This window comes from Pseudophryne corroboree, chromosome 6, assembly GCF_028390025.1.
Source record: "Pseudophryne corroboree isolate aPseCor3 chromosome 6, aPseCor3.hap2, whole genome shotgun sequence".
Classification (NCBI taxonomy): domain Eukaryota; kingdom Metazoa; phylum Chordata; class Amphibia; order Anura; family Myobatrachidae; genus Pseudophryne; species Pseudophryne corroboree.
The window spans coordinates 358,040,129-358,060,596 of NC_086449.1; the positions used below are offsets into that span (position 1 = coordinate 358,040,129).

The 20,468-nt window shown below is 46.2% G+C and overlaps 1 protein-coding gene across 4 annotated transcripts in view; it reads right to left on the reverse strand.

Moving 5' to 3' along the window:
- The window catches only part of SHANK3 (SH3 and multiple ankyrin repeat domains 3), a 691,108-nt gene that overhangs the window by 306,794 nt on the left and 363,846 nt on the right, over positions 1 to 20,468 (reverse strand). For all 4 annotated transcript variants that reach the window (XM_063926631.1, XM_063926630.1, XM_063926632.1 and 1 more), the window contains exons 6-9: positions 19,463 to 19,571; positions 16,972 to 17,123; positions 16,664 to 16,831; positions 14,803 to 14,919 (exon numbers count right to left, since the gene is read on the reverse strand). In XM_063926631.1, coding sequence (XP_063782701.1) covers positions 14,803 to 14,919; positions 16,664 to 16,831; positions 16,972 to 17,123; positions 19,463 to 19,571 — 546 coding nt within the window. The remainder of the gene's footprint in view (positions 1 to 14,802; positions 14,920 to 16,663; positions 16,832 to 16,971; positions 17,124 to 19,462; positions 19,572 to 20,468) is intronic.

The window sequence follows — 20,468 nt, forward strand, 5'->3', positions numbered from 1 at the left end:
CCATCTTTATGCAGGTCTTACATGCATGTAATAAAGTTACACTGATTTATTGAATGCAGCGGTAATAAACTATAGCATAGTTATTATGTGTGACCATACAGTATCAGAAATGTAGAATGTAGTCAGAGAGATTTTTACAATCTTTGGTAGCAGTAAGAGGACAGCCAGAAATTGGCACTTTCAGTAAGAAATCGGCTAAGGAAATTGAGGGGTCTATTTACTAAGCCTTGGATGGAGATAAAGTAGACGGAGATTAAGCACCAGCCAATCAGCTCCTAACTGCCGTGTCACAGGTTGGGTTTGAAAAATGACAGTTAGAAGCTGATTGGCTGGTACTTTGTCTACGTCCACTTTATCTCCATCCAAGGCTTAGTAAATAGACCCCTGTGTCCTTTAAGAAAGACAGGTAGTAAAAAAGAAATAGACCCAGCTCTGAGCCGCTTGGTATGAAAGGGTCTACCCGGGTTGTGTTACCAGGAATTCTGGCCCTGCATGCTACCTTAGTCGAACCCTGCAACCTGCAGCATGCCGCCACCCCTAACAGAGCCAGAAGATAGAAGAGTGGTGAGTACTAATCCAGCGTCCCGGTTAGCGGGTCGCCGGCCATTATGGCGGCACGAGGGTACGGAGACGCACGGCTTCTACAGGGGGCGGCTGGGTCTCCAGACTCAGTACACAGTGAAGATGCACGGCTTCTGAGTCTCAGTACACTGCATGTGCACACAGTACCCAGACTGGTATTACAGACATAAAAGGGGGCCGACTCCATTTTAGGCACAAAATTACCTCAGCCAGTACAAAAAAGTGCAGGAAGACCACGCGCCATTGAAGGGGCGGGGCTCCACTATGAGCGATCCAGCAGCTCACCAGTGCCATTTTCCCTATGCAGTGGACATAGACGCTGACTGACAGGGACGCACAGCCTCCAGATTACCTCAGTGGTACCAGGGGGTCATAGCAGGGGGTGAGCGCTTACTGGTGTACTAAGTCCCCAATCTGGGTACTCAGTCTGTGACTCGGCTAAGCTTGGCATTAGCAGTAAGGGCGCTGTGTGCTGGCTCCATATTAACTCTGTGTCTCCCTGAAAGGGCTCTTTGTGGGTTAATTGTGCATTTAACCTGTCCCTGTGTGTGTGTGCTGTCACTGTCTGTCAGACGAAGGGGTAGATTCAATTCGGCAACAGTTGAATAACGCCGGGAATTAGCTCCCGACGCTATTCAATTCAGCTCCAGTTAAGTCGGCGATGGCCCGTTCTCGCCGACTTAACAGGTAGTTTTGTCGGGAGAACGGGCATTCTCTGACTTAACTACCCGCGGCGATGCTGATTCCCGACAGAATCAGTCTCGCGCCGGCCGCGCAGCAGCTCTTTTGTCGGGTTTCTTCTCTCATCCCCGGGGATGAGAGAAGAATTCCCGACAATTGAGGGTCAGTCGTCGCTGTATTGAATAGCGCCGGGATCAAACTCCCGGCGCTATTCAACTGTTGCCGAATTGAATCGACCCCAATCAGTGTGTTTCATATAAGGTACAGTGGTCCTCTTCTCCAGGGGGTTCACTACAGTGTACTCAGTGCAGTGTACCTTCCCAGGCTAGCGGGACAGAGCCAGCTTGGCTGGACTCCATTAGGGGAATGATTTACAATATTTCTACTAAATTGTCCCGCAATGAGAAAGAGACACAATACTTAAGACAATCAATGACTGAGTTTATGAAAAAAGAGTCAGTACCCAAACCAACGTCTCAGTCCCCTGCCATTTGTCCGCAAAAACATCCTTTGGCCCATATCCTGCAGTCTGACTCTGATGATGAGGGGTCAGACATGGAGGAGGGGGAGGTGGTCTCAGAGGTGGGGGAGGCTACTCTGTCCCAGGGAACAGAGGCTCTCATAGAAGCTATCAGAGAAGTTCTGAATATCCCTGATAAGGTGACAGAGGAGACTGAGTAATCTTATTTTAATATAAAAAAGAAATCCTCAGCCACTTTTCCTGTGTCAAAGGAACTAAATACCCTGTTTGAAGAACCGTGGGTTAATCCTGATAGGAAATTTCAGATCCCTAAAAGGTTGATATCATCTTTTCCTTTTCCTCCTGAGGATAGGAAAAAATGGGAAAATCCACCGATAGTGGATGCATCAGTATCCAGTCACGGAAAATTGTATTGCCTGCCCCGGGTGCAGCCTCCCTAAAAGAACGCAGAATTGAGACTATGCTCAAATCTTTGTATAAAGCTGCTGGGGTGGCCCAGAGACCCACTATAGCATGTGGGTGGATTACTAAGGCCATCGCAAAATGGTCGAGTAACCTAATTGAGGGGTTAGATACCTTGCCTCAGGGGGAGATTATTTTACTCCTGCAACATATTACAGGACTCTGCGAAATTTATTGTGGAAGCCATAAAAGAAATATCCTTGCTTAATGCACACACCACTGCTATGGCAGTGTCAGCACGCAGAGGATTATGGCTAAACCAGTGGACTGCTGAAGCAGACTCCAGGAAAGGCGTGGAAGGCCTACCCTTCACAGGAGAGACCTTATTTGGAGATGGACAAATGGATCTCCAAAGCTACTGCGGGTAAGTCCACATATCTTCCTTCTGCAGCTCCCCCAGCCAGGAAGGCCTACTCCGGACCTAATCTACAGTCCTTTCGGACTGCCAAGCTTAAGGGCAAATCCAGAGGTTCTTCTACAGCCACCAGAGGAACTAGAGGTAAACCACGCAAGCCAGCAACTGCCGGTTCTCAGGAACAGAGCTCAAGCTCTGCTTCCTCAAAGCCTTCAGCATGACGGTGGACCGCGATGCATGGAAGACTGGCGGGTGGGAGCCTGACTAAAAATTTTCAGTCACATCTGGACAGATTCGTGCCAGGATCCCTGGGTCATTGATCTTATTTCCCAGGGCTACATACTGGAGTTTCAGGAGCTCCCACCTCACAGATTCTTCAAATCAGGCTTATCAGTTTCGCAAGAGGCAAGTATAGCTTTACAGGACGCCATTCAAAAACTGGTACGGACCCAGATCATTGTCCCAGTTCCACCTCATCTGCAAAACAAGGGGTACTATTCCAACTTGTCTGTAGTACCGAAACCGAACGGTTCGATAAGACCGTTTTGAAACCTCAAGTAATTGAACCCGTACTTACCAGTGTTCAAATTCAAGATGGAGTTTCTGAGAGCAGTGATCTCAGGTCTGGAGGAGGGGGAATTCCTAGTGTCTCTGGATATCAAGGATGCGTACCTTCACATTCCGATCTGGCCGCCTCATCAGGCTTATCTACGGTTTGCACTGCAGGACTGTCATTACCAGTTCCAGGCCCTGCCATTTGGTGTCACAACTGAGGGCCTGAGCTGACGGGAGGCAGCCTCAGTTGTAGGGGCTGAGATGTAACGGAACCTGGGAGGTTGTATCAGACCCCTAGACATGTAAGTAACATGTAGAATAACTGCCCGAAGGCGTGACCACGACAACCAGGATAAAAGTCAATGATGTTTATTATGACAAACTCCGTAACACAGCAGCAGTAAAAGGAAACATAAAAGTCAACAGAGGATAAATACAATTCCTGGGTACTACAGGGTGGCAAGGGCCACAGGCACTGGTAGTGTGAGACAGTTCTTATAATCTTCTAGTTGGAAAGTCCTTACCAGGCCTGACTGTAGCAATGGAGAGAACCCAGGATCGTACCAGCTGATGTTCCAGGAAAGGCTGGGCTGCTGAAGGTAAAACGGCTGCTGTGGATACTGGCTGGAACCAGACTGTTGTTGGTACGGAGTGGATACTGGCTGGAACCAGTTAAATAATAAACGAACTTGAGAGCGATGAAATAATAATGAAGTTTGGAGTTTGAGAGCGGTGAAATAATAATACCGGTGGAGAGTGGTAAACTGCAGAAAGGACACCGGCCCTTTAAGAGAAGCTGTACACTGCTGGAAGCTGGGCTGGAAGCAGGTGATTGATAATGAAGTTTGGAGTTTGAGAGCGGTGAAATAATAATACCGGTGGAGAGTGGTAAACTGCAGAAAGGACACCGGCCCTTTAAGAGAAGCTGTACACTGCTGGAAGCTGGGCTGGAAGCAGGTGATTGTTGTAACTGGAAACAGGTGAGTCCAGAATGGATCGGAGAGTCAGGCTACACCGCAGATGGAATGCTGGTGCGGGTCTCTATAGCAGAAGTCTGGAGACAGGAGCTGGAACCTGGAAGACAACCACAGGAGAGAGACAAACTGGAACTAGGTTAGACAACCAAAGCACTGACGCCTTCCTTGCTCAGGCACAGCTTACTTATACCTGCAGCAAGGAAGGGGTTGGCTAGGCAATTATGCAAATCAACAATACAGACAGCAGATTGGTGGAAATGATCAGATGACAAAATCCAAGATGGCTGCGCCCATGCAGACACTTGGAGGGAAGTTTGGTTTGTAATCCATGTGAGAATTGAAACAGTAATGGCGACGCCGGCCACAGGAGACAGGAGACACCAGACTGACAAGCGCACATTTAACCACGCGGGCACAGCGGAGGCCGCGGCTGATGAAATCACCACTCTGACATTCTGCATGTGGAAACTCAGGAACAGCGGGATCCGGTCCTGGAACGCTGAGCCAGCCTTAGGAGGCATCTGAAGGGTAAGTAATGGCGTCCAGATACCCGGATCGTGACAGCACTCCCCCCTTTAGGAGTGGCCCCAGGACACTTCTTAGGCTTTAAAGGAAACTTTGCGTGGAAATTTCGGACCAAGGCAGGAGCATGGACGTCTGAGGCATTGGTCCAAGAGCGTTCTTCAGGACCATAGCCCTTCCAGTCAATGAGGTATTGTAACTGACCGTAACGGAAACGTGAGTCCAAAATCTTGGCCACCTCGTACTCGACTCCCCGTTGAGTCTGAACTTTGGGAGCTGGAGGAAGTGCGGAATGAAACCGATTCAGGATCAGCGGTTTCAACAAAGAAACATGAAATGTCCTGGGTATTTTCAAGAAGGATGGTAACTGTAACCTGTAGGCAACAGGATTGATGACTTGTTCAATCTTGAAGGGTCCGATGTAGCGAGGTGCAAATTTCATGCTGTGAACTCTCAACCTCAAATTCTTCGTGGACAGCCACACACGATCACCCACCTTGAGAGCAGGAACCGCTCTACGCTTCCTATCGGCAAACTTCTTATACCTGAATGAGGCTTTAAGCAGGGCTGCGCGGACGTTCCTCCAGTTATTTGAAAACTGACGCAAGGTGACATCCACTGCTGGAACAGAAGTTGCGGGAAGCGGTTGGAATTCTGGGACTTTAGGGTGGAATCCATAATTAATGAAGAATGGTGTAGAAGAAGATGAGGAATGGTATTGATTGTTGTGGCTGAACTCGGCCCAAGGAAGGAGTTGAACCCAGTCATCTTGAGAGGAAGACACATATATACGGAGGAAGGCCTCCAAGTCCTGATTCACCCTCTCGGTTTGACCATTGGTCTGAGGATGGTAAGCCGTGGAAAACTTTAACTTGACTTGGAGGGCTTGACACAAACTTCGCCAAAATTTGGCTACAAATTGTACTCCACGATCCGAGATGATCTCTTCAGGAAGACCGTGAAGTCGGAAGATCTCTTGTATAAACACTTGAGCCAACTTGGAAGCTGACGGAAGACCGGTGAGAGGGATGAAATGTGCCATCTTGGTGAACCGGTCAACTACCACCCAGATGGTATTAAACTTGTTGCAGATAGGTAGATCGGAAACAAAGTCCATCGACAAATGGGTCCAAGGTCGACGGGGAACAGATAATGGAACCAGTTGCCCCGCAGGCGACTGGCGGGAGACTTTGTGTTGGGCACACTTTGGGCAGGAGGCAATAAATTCCATAACGTCCTTCTTCAGAGTTGGCCACCAGTAGGACCTAGAAATAAATTCAAGGGTTTTCTGAATGCCTGTATGTCCAGCAAAACGGGAAGCATGGGCCCAATGCATGAGCTTCTTCCTTAGAACTGGCTTAACAAAACTTTTCCCTGGTGGAGGCGTAGAGTCCATCCCTACCGTGGAGAATGCCAACGGATTAATAATAGGATGCTTGTCTGCAGACTCGGACTCATTTTCTTGCTCCCATGAGCGGGAAAGGGCATCGGCCTTACGATTCTGAGAACCCGGACAGAACTGGAGTTTAAAGTCAAACCTAGAGAAGAAAAGTGCCCATCTGGCCTTACGAGGATTCAGACATTGTGCGCCTTTGAGATATAAAAGATTTTTGTGGTCGGTAAGTATGGTGATTGAGTGGGAAGCTCCCTCCAACAGGTATCTCCACTCCTCCAGAGCGAGCTTGATGGCTAGCAACTCCTGATCGCCAATGGCATAGTTGCGCTCAGCTGGGGAGAACTTCCGGGAGAAGAAACTGCAAGGATGTAGATGTCCATCTTTGGCCCTCTGGGATAACACTGCTCCTACTCCAACGGAGGAGGCATCTACCTCTAAGATAAAAGGAGAGTCGGTGTCGGGCTGTTTCAGAACTGGTGCAGAGATGAACCGTTGCTTCAGAAGGTGAAAGGCCTGTGTAGCTTCCTCGGACCACTTGGACGGATTAGCACCTTTCTTGGTTAATGCAGTGATAGGCGCCACGATGGTGGAAAAGTCTCGTATAAATTTTCTATAATAATTGGCGAACCCTAAGAACCTCTGGACCCCTTTGAGGCTTAAGGGTATAGGCCAATTCTGGATTGCTTGGAGTTTCTCAGGATCCATCTCTAGTCCGGAACCGGACACAATGTAACCTAGAAACGGAATGGTTTTAACTTCAAACACACACTTCTCCAATTTACAATAGAGGTGATTGACACGGAGACGGGAAAGAACCTCTTTTACCCAGAAACGATGATCTTCGAGATTATTAGCAAAGATGAGGATGTCGTCTAGATAAACCACGACATGGCGGTACAAAATGTCCCTGAAAATCTCATTCACGAAGTGCTGGAAGACTGCTGGAGCGTTGCTCAATCCGAAGGGCATGACGAGGTACTCATAATGTCCGTCACGGGTGTTAAAGGCGGTCTTCCACTCGTCACCCTCACGGATTCGGATGAGATTGTAGGCACCCCTCAAGTCCAGCTTTGTGAAAATAGTTGCACCACTAACTCTATCAAAGAGCTCGGTAATCAGGGGTAAAGGGTATCGGTTCTTGACGGTAATGTCGTTCAGACCTCTGTAGTCGATGCACGGACGCAGACCACCGTCTTTCTTCTTAACGAAGAAGAAGCCTGCGCCGGCTGGAGAAGAAGATGGTCGGATGAAACCCTTCGCCAGGTTCTCTTTGATGTACTCTTCCATGGAGTGTGTCTCAGGCAGAGACAACGGATAAGTTCGGCCTCGCGGTGGAACCTTCCCTGGAATGAGGTCGATTGGGCAGTCCCATTCTCTATGAGGAGGAAGGATATCAGCAGAGGCTTTACTGAACACGTCCGTGAAGTCTTGATATGGAGGAGGCGGAACATCAGATGACCTGGGGAAGGAAGAACAAACAGGAAGAACTTTGGCTAAACAAGTCTCAGCACAGGAGGGACCCCATGCCAGTATTTGCGTAGTCGTCCAGTCAATTGATGGGTTGTGGAGACGGAGCCATGGAAGGCCTAAAACCACTGGATGTGTGGCTCTTGGAATCACTAAAAAAGAAATATACTCAGAATGAAGAACTCCCACTCTCAGACGAACTGGAAGAGTCCTTAAGGAAATGACTGCGTCAAAAATCTTGCTGCCATCCACGGCAGTCAAAGAGATGGACGAGGACAGTCTCTCGGTGGGTAGGGACCACCGTTTAACATAAGCTTCGGTTATGAAATTCCCAGCTGCTCCGGAATCAAGGAGGGCAATGACGTTCCTGTAACGTTGAGCAATTTGGAGCGACACTGGGAGGTTACAGTCATGAGGAGATGGAGAGGAGATCATTACTCCTAGCCGGCCCTCTCCTTGGCGAGCTAGGATCTGGAGTTTCCCGGACGTTTGGGACAGGCATTGATAGTGTGCGACGGAGCTGCACAGTAGAGACAGAGAGACTCAGAGAGACGTCTTCGGCGCTCAGCGGGAGATAGACGGGAACGACTAATTTGCATAGGCTCATCCTTGGATGGAGATGGTTGACGAGGAGGAGGAGCAGAAGATTTAGAAGTAGATGATCTTCCTCGCTCGGTTGCTCTCTCTCTGAAACGTAGATCAACCTTCATGCAAAGAGAAATTAGCTCATCCAACTTAGAGGGCAAGTCTCTGGTAGCTAACTCATCCTTGATGCGTTCTGATAAGCCATGCCAGAATGCAGCATACAGGGCCTCGTCGTTCCATGCCAGTTCGGATGCCAGGATTTTAAACTGTATAAGATACTGTCCCACAGTACGTGTTCCCTGGCGTAAACGGAGAATCTCAGATGAAGCAGATGTTATCCGGCCTGGCTCGTCGAAGATGCGCCTGAATGTAGCTACAAAGTCAGTATAGGAGGATAGCAGGGGATCAGACTTCTCCCATAAAGGTGATGCCCAGTCGAGGGCTGAGCCACTGAGAAGGGAGATGATATAGGCAATTTTGGTACGGTCACTGAAGAAATTGCCAGGTAGAAGCTCAAAGTGGATTTCACATTGATTGAGAAATCCCCTGCAGAACCTTGGAGATCCATCAAATTTTGCTGGCGTTGGAAGATGAAGATGTGGACTGGAAATGGGTAAGGTGGGTGGGGTTACAGCTGGTGTTACTGTAGTGGACGCACCGGACGTGCCAGGTCCACGGAGGGTTGTTTGAATCCCATCCAGCCGTGTAGAGAGATCCTGGAGACAGCAGATGATGTGGCCCTGTGCAGCCTCCTGATGTTCAAGTCGGGCTGCCAGTTCTTGCATCGGCCTGGCCGCTTGATCCTGGTCTCCGGCTGGATTCATTAGGTCAGTGCTTACTGTCACAACTGAGGGCCTGAGCTGACGGGAGGCAGCCTCAGTTGTAGGGGCTGAGATGTAACGGAACCTGGGAGGTTGTATCAGACCCCCAGACATGTAAGTAACATGTAGAATAACTGCCCGAAGGCGTGACCACGACAACCAGGATAAAAGTCAATGATGTTTATTATGACAAACTCCGTAACACAGCAGCAGTAAAAGGAAACATAAAAGTCAACAGAGGATAAATACAATTCCTGGGTACTACAGGGTGGCAAGGGCCACAGGCACTGGTAGTGTGAGACAGTTCTTATAATCTTCTAGTTGGAAAGTCCTTACCAGGCCTGACTGCAGCAATGGAGAGAACCCAGGATCGTACCAGCTGATGTTCCAGGAAAGGCTGGGCTGCTGAAGGTAAAACGGCTGCTGTGGATACTGGCTGGAACCAGACTGTTGTTGGTACGGAGTGGATACTGGCTGGAACCAGTTAAATAATAAAAGAACTTGAGAGCGATGAAATAATAATGAAGTTTGAAGTTTGAGAGCGGTGAAATAATAATACCGGTGGAGAGTGGTAAACTGCAGAAAGGACACCGGCCCTTTAAGAGAAGCTGTACACTGCTGGAAGCTGGGCTGGAAGCAGGTGATTGATAATGAAGTTTGGAGTTTGAGAGCGGTGAAATAATAATACCGGTGGAGAGTGGTAAACTGCAGAAAGGACACCGGCCCTTTAAGAGAAGCTGTACACTGCTGGAAGCTGGGCTGGAAGCAGGTGATTGTTGTAACTGGAAACAGGTGAGTCCAGAATGGATCGGAGAGTCAGGCTACACCGCAGATGGAATGCTGGTGCGGGTCTCTATAGCAGAAGTCTGGAGACAGGAGCTGGAACCTGGAAGACAACCACAGGAGAGAGACAAACTGGAACTAGGTTAGACAACCAAAGCACTGACGCCTTCCTTGCTCAGGCACAGCTTACTTATACCTGCAGCAAGGAAGGGGTTGGCTAGGCAATTATGCAAATCAACAATACAGACAGCAGATTGGTGGAAATGATCAGATGACAAAATCCAAGATGGCTGCGCCCATGCAGACACTTGGAGGGAAGTTTGGTTTGTAATCCATGTGAGAATTGAAACAGTAATGGCGACGCCGGCCACAGGAGACAGGAGACGCCAGACTGACAAGCGCACATTTAACCACGCGGGCACAGCGGAGGCCGCGGCTGATGAAATCACCACTCTGACATTCTGCATGTGGAAACTCAGGAACAGCGGGATCCGGTCCTGGAACGCTGAGCCAGCCTTAGGAGGCATCTGAAGGGTAAGTAATGGCGTCCAGATACCCGGATCGTGACATTTGGTCTCTCCACGGCACCGAGAGTGTTCACCAAAGTGATGGCAGAGATGATGTTTCTACTCCGCAAACAGGGAGTGAACATTATTCCTTACGTGGATGATCTTCTGATAAAGGCAACATCCAGGGAGCGGTTGTTGGACAGCATTGGCCTCTCAACCAAACTACTCCTGGATCACGAGTGGAATCTGAACTTACCAAAATCTCACCTGGTACCGACACAGAGGCTTCCTTTCCTGGGAATGATACTGGACACAGAGGGGTAAATTTACTAAGGTGGGAGTTTTTTTAGAACTGGTGATGTTGCCTATAGCAACCAATCAGATTCTATCTATTATCTTCTAGAAGCAGCTTGATAAATGTTAAGTAGAATCTGATTGGTTGCTATGGGCAACATCACCAGTTCTAAAAAACTCCCACCTTAGTAAATTTACCCCAGAGTCTCAGAGAGTGTTCCTTCCCTTGGAGAAGGCTATGGTAATCCAGTCGATGGTTCGGGTTGTCCTGAAGCCAACCCAGATGTTGGTGCATCTGTGCATTCGCATTCTGGGGAAAATGGTGGCCTCTAACGAGGCGCTTCAGTTTGGAAGGTTTCATGCGAGGCCCTTCCAGCCGGATCTATTGGACAAATGGTCCGGATCACATCTTTACATGCACCAGAGGATCCGTCTGTCGCCAAGAGCCAGGATCTCCCTTCTGTGGAGGCTACAGACTTCTCACATCGAATTGGATTCTGATAACCACATACGCAAGTCTCGGAGGTTGGGGAGCAGTCACCCAGGGGGTGCAGTTTCAAGGAAGATGGTCAAGTCGGGAAGTCGTCCTTCCAATAAACATCTTGGAACTCAGGGCAATCTACAACGTCCTTCTAAAGGCCTCATCTCTACTACAGAATCAGGCATTTCAAGTCCAGTCGGACAATGTAACGGCAGTAACGTACATAAACCGACAGTGCGGAACGAAATGCAGATCTGCAATGTCAGAGGTGTCAAGAATACTCCTGGGTGGAAAAACACGCCATGGCGTTTTTGGCGGTCTTCATTCCCGGGAGTAGACAACTGGGAAGCAGACTTCCTCAGCAGACACGACCTGCACCCTGGGGAGTGGGGCCTCCACCCGGAGGTGTTATGGTGGTTGACACATCAGTGTGGATATGCACAGATCGACATGATGGCCTCTCAACTCAACAAGAAGCTCAAGCGGTATTGTTCCAGGTCGAAAGACCCACAAGCAGTGGCGGTAGATGCTCTGACAACTCCGCGGCCCTACCAGCTAGTGTTCGTGTTTCCTCCACTTCCTCTGATCCCATGAATTCTAAAGACAATAAAAAGGGAAAAGGTTCAAGCAATCCTCATTGCTCTGGACTGGCCTCGAAGGGCCTGGTAGGCGGATCTTCTCGAGATGCTGATTGAAGATCCGTGGCCTCTACCTCTTCGTGAGGATCTTCTGCAACAGGGCCCATTCATCTATCAAGACTTACCACGGCTACGTTTAATGGCATGGAGGTTGAACGGCTGATTCTAGCCAGGAGAGGGATTCCTGAAAAGGTCATCCCCACTATGATCCAAGCCAGGAAGTGGGTAACATCTAGACATTACCACAGTATATGGAAGAAGTATGTCTCTTGGTGTGAGAGCAGACAATATTCTGCGGTGGAATTTCATCTGGTACATCTCCTGCTTTTTCTGCAGTCGGGAGTGGATGTGGGTGTACGTCTAGGCTACATAAAAGTCCAGATTTCGGCCTTGTCCATTTACTTTCAGAAACAATTGGCTCTTCTCCCTGAGGTCCAGATGTTCTTGAAAGGTGTTCTATTCATCCAGCATCCCTTTGTGCCCCCCAGGGCACCTTGGGATCTCAATTTGGTGTTGCAGTTCCTCCAATCGGACTGGTTTGAACCGCTACAGGAGGTTAACGTAAAGTACCTTACGTGGAAGACCGTTACACTGTTGGCCTTGGCTTCAGCAAGACGTGTGCCAGAGCTAGGGGCGTTGTCTCACAAGAGTCCCTACTTAATTTTCCATGAGGACAGAGCTGAACTCAGAACTCGTCAGCAATTTCTTCCTAAGGTGGTGTCCGCGTTTCACACCAACCAACCTATTGTGGTTCCGGCTGTTACGGATGCCTCTGCTACTTCAAAGTCTTAGGATGTTGTGAGGGATTTGAAGATGTATGCAAAGAGAACAGCACATCACAGGAAATCCAACTCGCTGTTCGTTCCCTATGATCCCAATAAATTGGGTGTCCTGATTCAAAGCAATCTATTGCATGCTGGATCAGGCTAACTATCCAGCATGCTTATTCCACAGCAGGATTGCTGGTTCCAAAATCTGTACAGGCCCACTCTACTAGGTCGTGGGTTCTTCTTGGGCGGCTGCCCAGGGTGTCTCAGCTTTACAGCTCTGCCGAGCAGCTACTTGGTTTGGTTCAAACACGTTTGCAAAGTTTTACAAGTTCGATACTTTGGCCTCTGAGGACCTTCAGTTTAGTCAATCAGTTCTGCAGGAACTTCAGCACTATCCCATCCGGTTTGGGAGCTTTGGTACTTCCCCATGGTATTAAATGGATTCCCAGTATCCCCAAGGATGTAAGAGAAAATAGGATTTTAACTACCTACCGGTAAATCCTTTTCTCGTAGTCCGTAGGGGATACTGGGCGCCCGCCCGATGCTTCGTTCTACCTGCACTGTTACTTAGTTAAGTATTCTGGTTGGTTCAGCTGCTGCTGTTAATGTTTCAAGTTGTTTAGCATTGCTTTCCTCTTGTTCTGCGTGTGCTGGTTCGTAATCTTACCACTTTCCTTATCTATCCTTCTCTCAGTATGTCAGTCTCCTCGGACACAGTTTCCTACACTGAGTCTGGTAGGAGGGGCATAGAGGGAGGAGCCAGTGCATAGTGGACCTGTCTATACCCCATGGTACTAAATGGATTCCCAGAAACCCCTACAGACTATGAGAAAAGGATTTACCGGTAGGTAATTAAATTCCTATTTTCTTCGCCAAGTGAGGCCATTTTCTCTACAATGCGTCGTCGAATCTGCCCAATAATTGAGCATAACACTACCCTGTGATTGTTCTTCCCTTTTCCAAATAGTCGATGAAGATTATGCCTTTCAAATCCGAGAAAACGGATTTGTAAATGGAATACAGGACGAGAGAGACAACCTATTCCAACCCTGATTTGAAATGTGATGGTGCCGAAACACGGTGCTATCTGTGCTAGGTGCAATTTGAGCTATACTATGTGTGCTATAAGGTTTGTACTTTAATGGTAAGCTATTTGAACTACATGCGATTTGAACTAAACCCGAATTTTTCCACACTACAATGTGTAATGTATGCAATGTAGTTTAGAAATACCTGCCTGCACATACTATACTGTCTTGCAATATTGACTACACGGGAGCGTGCATCGCATCGCAAGGGAAACTAAACACCGTACGATGTGAACTAGACGAGATGCTATCTGGACTAAAAAGATCACATAGCATGCGAGAATCGCATCGTGTGTGGGCATCATTAGAGAGGAGTATGCTTCTGCTTTCCGGAATGCTGTACAGGAAACCCTGATGCTGTATTGCAGTGCAGAGTGTTCCGGCTGTTGGGAAGAAATAGCCTGCTCCTATGTGAAAGACAGTAGTAACAAGAAGTGTATACTCAGCGGTATTGGTCTAGTTCACTGAACCGCATTCATGATGGGTTATATTGTTTCTGTGCAGGGTAAATACTGGCTGCTTAATTTTTATACTGCTACAGGTTGAGTATCCCATATCCAAATATTCCGAAATACGGAATATTCCGAAATACGGACTTTTCTGAGTGAGATAGTGAAACCTTTGTTTTCTGATGGCTCAATGTACACAAACTTTGTTTAATACACAAAGTTATTAAAACTATTGTATTAAATGACCTTCAGGCTGTGTGTATAAGGTGTATATGAAACATAAATGAATTGTGTGAATGTACACACACTTTGTTTAATGCACAAAGTTATAAAAAATATTGGCTAAAATTACCTTCAGGCTGTGTGTATAAGGTGTATATGAAACATAAATGCATTCTGTGCTTAGATTTAGGTCCCATCACCATGATATCTCTTTATGGTATGCAATTATTCCAAAATACGGAAAAATCCCATATCCAAAATACCTCTGGTCCCAAGCATTTTGGATAAGGGAGACTCAACCTGTATTTAGAATTCAGTTTATACTAACCCAACCCACATCTGACTCTCTCTGCACATGTTATATCTGTCCCACCTGCAAAAAATACACTGGTAGGTTAATTGGCTCCCAACAAAAAAATAACCCTAGTGTGTAAATGTGTGCGTGTACATGGGCATAATAGATGTGCCAAGTCGTTCTTGTTTGCTGTCAAATTCTATGTCTGTATGTTAAAATAAGATTAACTCTCCTGAGCATGATTAAAGAAATCCACAAAACATGACATGTTGGTGGCACTCCAGGACTGGAGTTGAGAACCACTGCACTAAGCAACAGTAGGCATGCCACATAAAGCAGTATACTGTACATCAAACACCACAGAATAGATGTCTGCTAATTTATGTCACCTGGTTGTAGAGTGCACAAAGGTGCAGAGCGCTGTTCCCCGATGCATTCTGTGCCCTCATGTCAGCTCCATAAAATAGAAGATGTTCCAGATGCTGAACATGTCCATACCGGCATGCCTGAGAAACACACAAGGATTAGAGATGGCTCAGAGTTTGGGACATATCATTAAGAGGTGACAGACAAAAACAGTGCCATTATGGGGTATTGGTGGTCATTCCGAGTTGTTTGCTCGCTAGCTGCTTTTAGCAGCATTGCAAACGCTAGGCCGCCGCCCTCTGGGAGTGTATCTTAGCTTAGCAGAATTGCTAACAAAAGATTAGCAGAACTGCTACTAAATAATTCCCTGCAGTTTCTGAGTAGCTCCAGACCTACTCCTAGACTGCGATCACCTCAGTCCATTTAGTTCCTAGTTTGACGTCACAAACACGCCCTGCGTTCGGCCAGCCACTCCCCCGTTTCTCCAGCCACTCCTGCGTTTTTACCTGGCAGGCCTGCGTTTTTTAGCACGCTCCCTGAAAACAGCCAGTTTCCGTCCAGAAACACCCACTTCCTGTCAATCACACTACGATCACTCGAGCGATGAAAAAACCGCTAGAGCTTGTGTAAATCTACAAAGTTTTGTGTGAAAGTACTTAGCGCATGCGCGCTGCCTACCATGCGCATGCGCATTTTTGCCGTTTTTCACTTGATCGCTGCACTGCGAAAATCGGCAGCGAGCGAACAACTTGGAATGACCACCATTGTGTGTAGAATTTTGAGGGAAAAAAATTATTTATTCCATTTTGGAATAAGGCTGTAACATAACAAAATGTGGAAAAAGTGAAGCACTGTGAATACTTTCCGGATGCACTGTACATGTACAATCAATGAAGGAAGAACCTATTAGCCAATCAGATGTGATCAGCAGCAGCAGCTGCATCAGAACAGCTAACAACAGTTGTATATGTTTCTCTATGCAGGTCTGTCTCAGTCTGTAATTATGCAAATATGCCTTCCTATACTTGTTCTGCCTTTGCATGCCCCGTCCCACCCTATTCACCTCCCCAAGCACAAGGAGGTGCAAGTACTAAATCTGCATATGTACATAGCCGTAAGCCTTTTCCTGTGGGTGTACGCAATACTAATAAGGTGTAAACCTAACTCTGCGTGAGCTACCCAGAGTGCAAGTAATAAAGAGAAGCCAAAACTTTACAGTGATCCAAAGAAGGACAGCCAAGAGGCCCAAATTGTAAAATTAAATGTATGCCAAATCCAGTATGGTGAGGAAAGATCTGACAAGAGACACCACTAAATTAGCAAAACCCACATATGCAATATGAAAAATATGTCTAGTGAAACAACAGTCACTGGTATTACAGAAATTCAGTGAAAAGGGGATTGATACAGGATGATAGAAGAAGATATAGCAGGAGCCAGAGAAAGAGAGATTAAGGACAGAAAAGGAGTGAAGCAGTGAAAGCAGGAGAAATACTACAGATAAGTGTCAAGACAAAAAAGCAAACAAATAGAAAATAACAAACAGATTAAATATTATTACCCACTTAATAAGATTTATGAACTCTTGCCACAGATCATCCCTCCCCTACAATAACCCTACAGATACCACCAGTGTAGAAGACTGTATGAGATAAACTGGTCCTCACGCCTGGAGCCTCCAGGAAGAAAACTGGAGTCTTTTTCCTTTATCTGACTACCCATCTCGGACACATTTATTTGGAATTGCTGCCAAACAATCAGATCTGCAACCAGTCTGGCTACAGACACAATGATAAGATTTCTTCTCCAGAGTTTTTTGCAACTCCTGCCCAGTGTGCAATTTGCAAAAAGCAGCAATATTCCTACCTGAGTAAGATGTCTCACCTGATGAATCTCCTGCCAACCATTCTCATCCTCACAGCCAAGGCTGGCATAGTCTCGGAGCAGTAGTTCACAACAGTATGGATCTCCCCCTACCATTGCACTGTGATAAAGTGGGGTTAGGCCACGGCTGTCCTTATAGTCTGCAGATGCGCCTAGATCCAAGAGAGTCTGAGTGCCCGATGAAAGGAGATTTTGCATGTGGATGCAGTAGGATGTGAAAGGAGATGGAAAGGCAGAAGTAAACAAGTAAATAGAAATAGTGTATTCATACGCACGCAGTACACACGCAGTACACAAATAGCGCTCACCATCAGTACGCCATGATTGCGGTATCGCACTGCTTTGTGCAGAGCAGTTAGCCCCTCACGTGTTCTAAAGTCCAGGTGTGCACCACCACTTCGCAGAACTTTCACCAGCTCTGCTCCCCCGTCCAGCTGGGCAGCAAGGGTGAGAGGGCACTCTGTGGGGATTAGACCAAATGAAAATAACAAGATAAAACCAATACAATCTCTTATTGGCAAAATAGTAATGTATTGTAATGGACATTTCTCACAGATGTGTACACAGGATTGAACATGAAACTATTTTATATAGCGCAACGGAATATGCTGCGCTATATAAGAAACTGTTAATGAATAAATAAACTATTTTAGTGCAAGAAGACTTTAAGGGCGTGAACCACAGGCAATGCTGGTGTTCATGTAGCCAAGCAATATTTTGCAACTACTAAATTTCGAAATACTTGTACAGCGTGTACACACAAAGGCGCTGTTGCGATCGAGACAGACAGTATCAGAAATGTTGGAACAAAGCAACTGGGAAGTGGCTAGAAACACATGCAAAAATGGATCATTCAAAGGGTGTGTTATGGGAGTGTCGCTGGGGTGTCAGTGCAAACGGTTGCATTCACAGATCAGGCATAGGAGTAGTGTTCCCACTAGTAATGTAAATGAGCAGGGCGGCGGTAAGCCAGGGGCAGATGCACGAAAAGGGGCAGTGGACGGCCATAGAGGGGGAAGGCATCACTAATAGGGGTGGAGCTGGTCCTCTCAACTTCACTGATGTGGGTGTGCCAGCTGCGATGTCACTGATGGGGCGTGCCCCATCTTGATATGTCACTAGTGGGGTGTGCCACAACCCTGCGGCATCACTGGGGGCATGCCCTGCACCTACAGAGGTACTGGGCTTCCCCCAAGCTCCAACGTGAATAGATGCATCTATTCACCCTGCAGCAGCAGTGGCTGGCTGTTTCAGCAGGGTGCCCTAAAGGGGCTGCTAAACCAGTCTAACGTGAACACTAAAGGAGGCTATCGTCAGATGGAGAAACTGCAGAAGCTATAAGGCTTGTGCAGCCAATGTTGGCATATAACGATGCACCAGCATGTATTACAGTGTGCAAAGACACTAAATGGTGGTGTCTCAGACTCTGCACATGCAGCTGCATGGATGTATTAAAGGGGACGCGTTTGTATTTATATTTCTGTAAAAGTTGCAGACAAGCGACTGCCAATAGACGCTGCTACATGCACTTGAGCCCTAAAGGTCATTAAAAAAAAGTGCAAAAAGGAGTCTTGCGCTTGCAAAGCATTTAGTGTCAGTACTAGCACAGATGTTCCCCATTTATGTTACACAAATAGATAACATTGCATTTGGCAGGACTATTGCAGGATTATTTAAATGCAATTCAACTGCCATAATGTGTATATTTAAGAAGGGGGAAGGGAGCATTATTAGCTCCACAAAAGGATAATGTTTATGATAATTACAGTTTTCAACCACCACAATTTAACAGTATCTTATTGCCGTGGCAGGTGAGGGATGCTCTGCTGTCCCAGCAAGGATATCCAGTGCAATAAAGATTACTTATAGGTAGGAAATGTCCAAGAGGCCCGGAACTGTGAGCCTGGTTTGAGCTCCAGTTCCACTGTTTAAAAAATATATATAAATAAATAAATAAAATCTATTAAAAAAACCGTAAATAAACTTTCAATTATAAAAATGAAACAATAGAATTATTATTATATAGTACTACACCCCACCCTACCCAACTGAAAATAATATTTATTCTTATAAAAGTTAAACCTTTAACAAAGAGAGTCCCAATAATCCATCACTGTCATAATTAGTTTAGTACATAAATGACACAGAACAGGACAGTATTTTAGAAAAATTCTCAAGCTGAATTAATTAATTCATGGGATGCTCCTAAAGTGGTGGTGAGGGGGCGGGGGCACAGTGCCAGAGTCTTTGCTCTCTAGTGGCCAGCATCATTTTCCCAAATATCACTGGGAAGATGGCACCGGCCGAGGAGGAGGGACCTGATTCCTGTTCAAGTACGGTAGGAAGGGGGTGCCATCCCCCGTGCTCCCCGCTGGCCCTCCCTGTGTTAAAATTGCGGCCCCCACCCCGCAATTATTTTATTATTTCATTATTTTTATACTAACGGGCATCATCACGAACCCTTTTTAAAGCCACACCCCACCCCACCGCCTGTATGGCTCTCTATGCCCATGTCTGCACAATATTATTGTACTGTACTTACACTAGAATAACCCTGAACTGCCTCTCATAAATACACCTGCAGCACTACATCACATCGTAGAAAGAAACATAGTTACTTTACATACTGTACACACAAACCTGCTCAGAATATTTATGATTATTGTTACAATGCACAACTTCAACAAGCATTTTCTTTATTATAAGTTGCTAATTATTTTATTTCTTTTATCTTTTACAAAATAATTAAGACATTTTTCAAATGTCTTATTTAATCACTTTCATTAAAAAGCAGCTTACCCCCTGTATCTGGATCCTGGTAGTTGGGATCCAGACCCCTCTCAAGCAGCCTGGTCACCTTTTCAATATTCTGAAGCTGAACGTATTCCATGAATTTCTTTAGATTCCCCTGCACAGATAGACAGAAGCAAAGGATGGGAAAATGGAAAGGATGGGAAATGGAAAGCAGAAGGCGGCCATCTAAATCTTCTGCTCACTTCTATATGTGTCTTTTATAAATGTATATATAAAGATTACAGTATCCATTTAGATTTCTAACAAAATAAATACATTCGAAAACCAGCATGGTCGTAAATTCCCGCAAGTTGAAAAACATATGTATGAGCGGAATACATGTGTTTTTGACTGTGCCGCGCTCGAAAACGGACTGTTTTCGATCATTCATTTTCGCTCATAAGAGAGGACAGAAATGAATGGTCGGAATGGGAGGGGAAATGGACAGAAATGGCCCGCTATTGAATACTGACGTGTCGGATCCTCTTCGTCAGAAAGGATCCGACTGTAATTGAATATACCCCATTATCTAGATCTGAGATGTGCAGCCTGTGGGACGGTACCATACCGTAGAATCTGCTCTTGGCATTAGAAATAGATATGCAATACACGCTATTGGGAAACAATACTACCAGGAGACACACAGAGTAAAGCCTGTGGTTTTTCTTACATCAACCAATCAGATGTTTTCCCTACATTTTTAATTGCACAACAGAAATTAAAGCTGGAATCTGATTGGTTGCAATGGGGAACCCCTGTTTTCCTGTGCAATACTTTTCATGTAAGTCATATGAGGTTGTTTATTCTGACACTAGCATAAATACTTTAAAAAAAATAATTATAGCAATTTTATCAATTTTAATATACTATTTTATAATATTATAATAAAGGAATTTACAAGGACCCTTCCATTAGATATGCTGTGCCTCATGTTCCTGAAAGCATGATTTGTTATTTTGATAAAAGTTGTTCAATTATAAAAGAACCCAAATACATCTTGCCAAAATGAAGA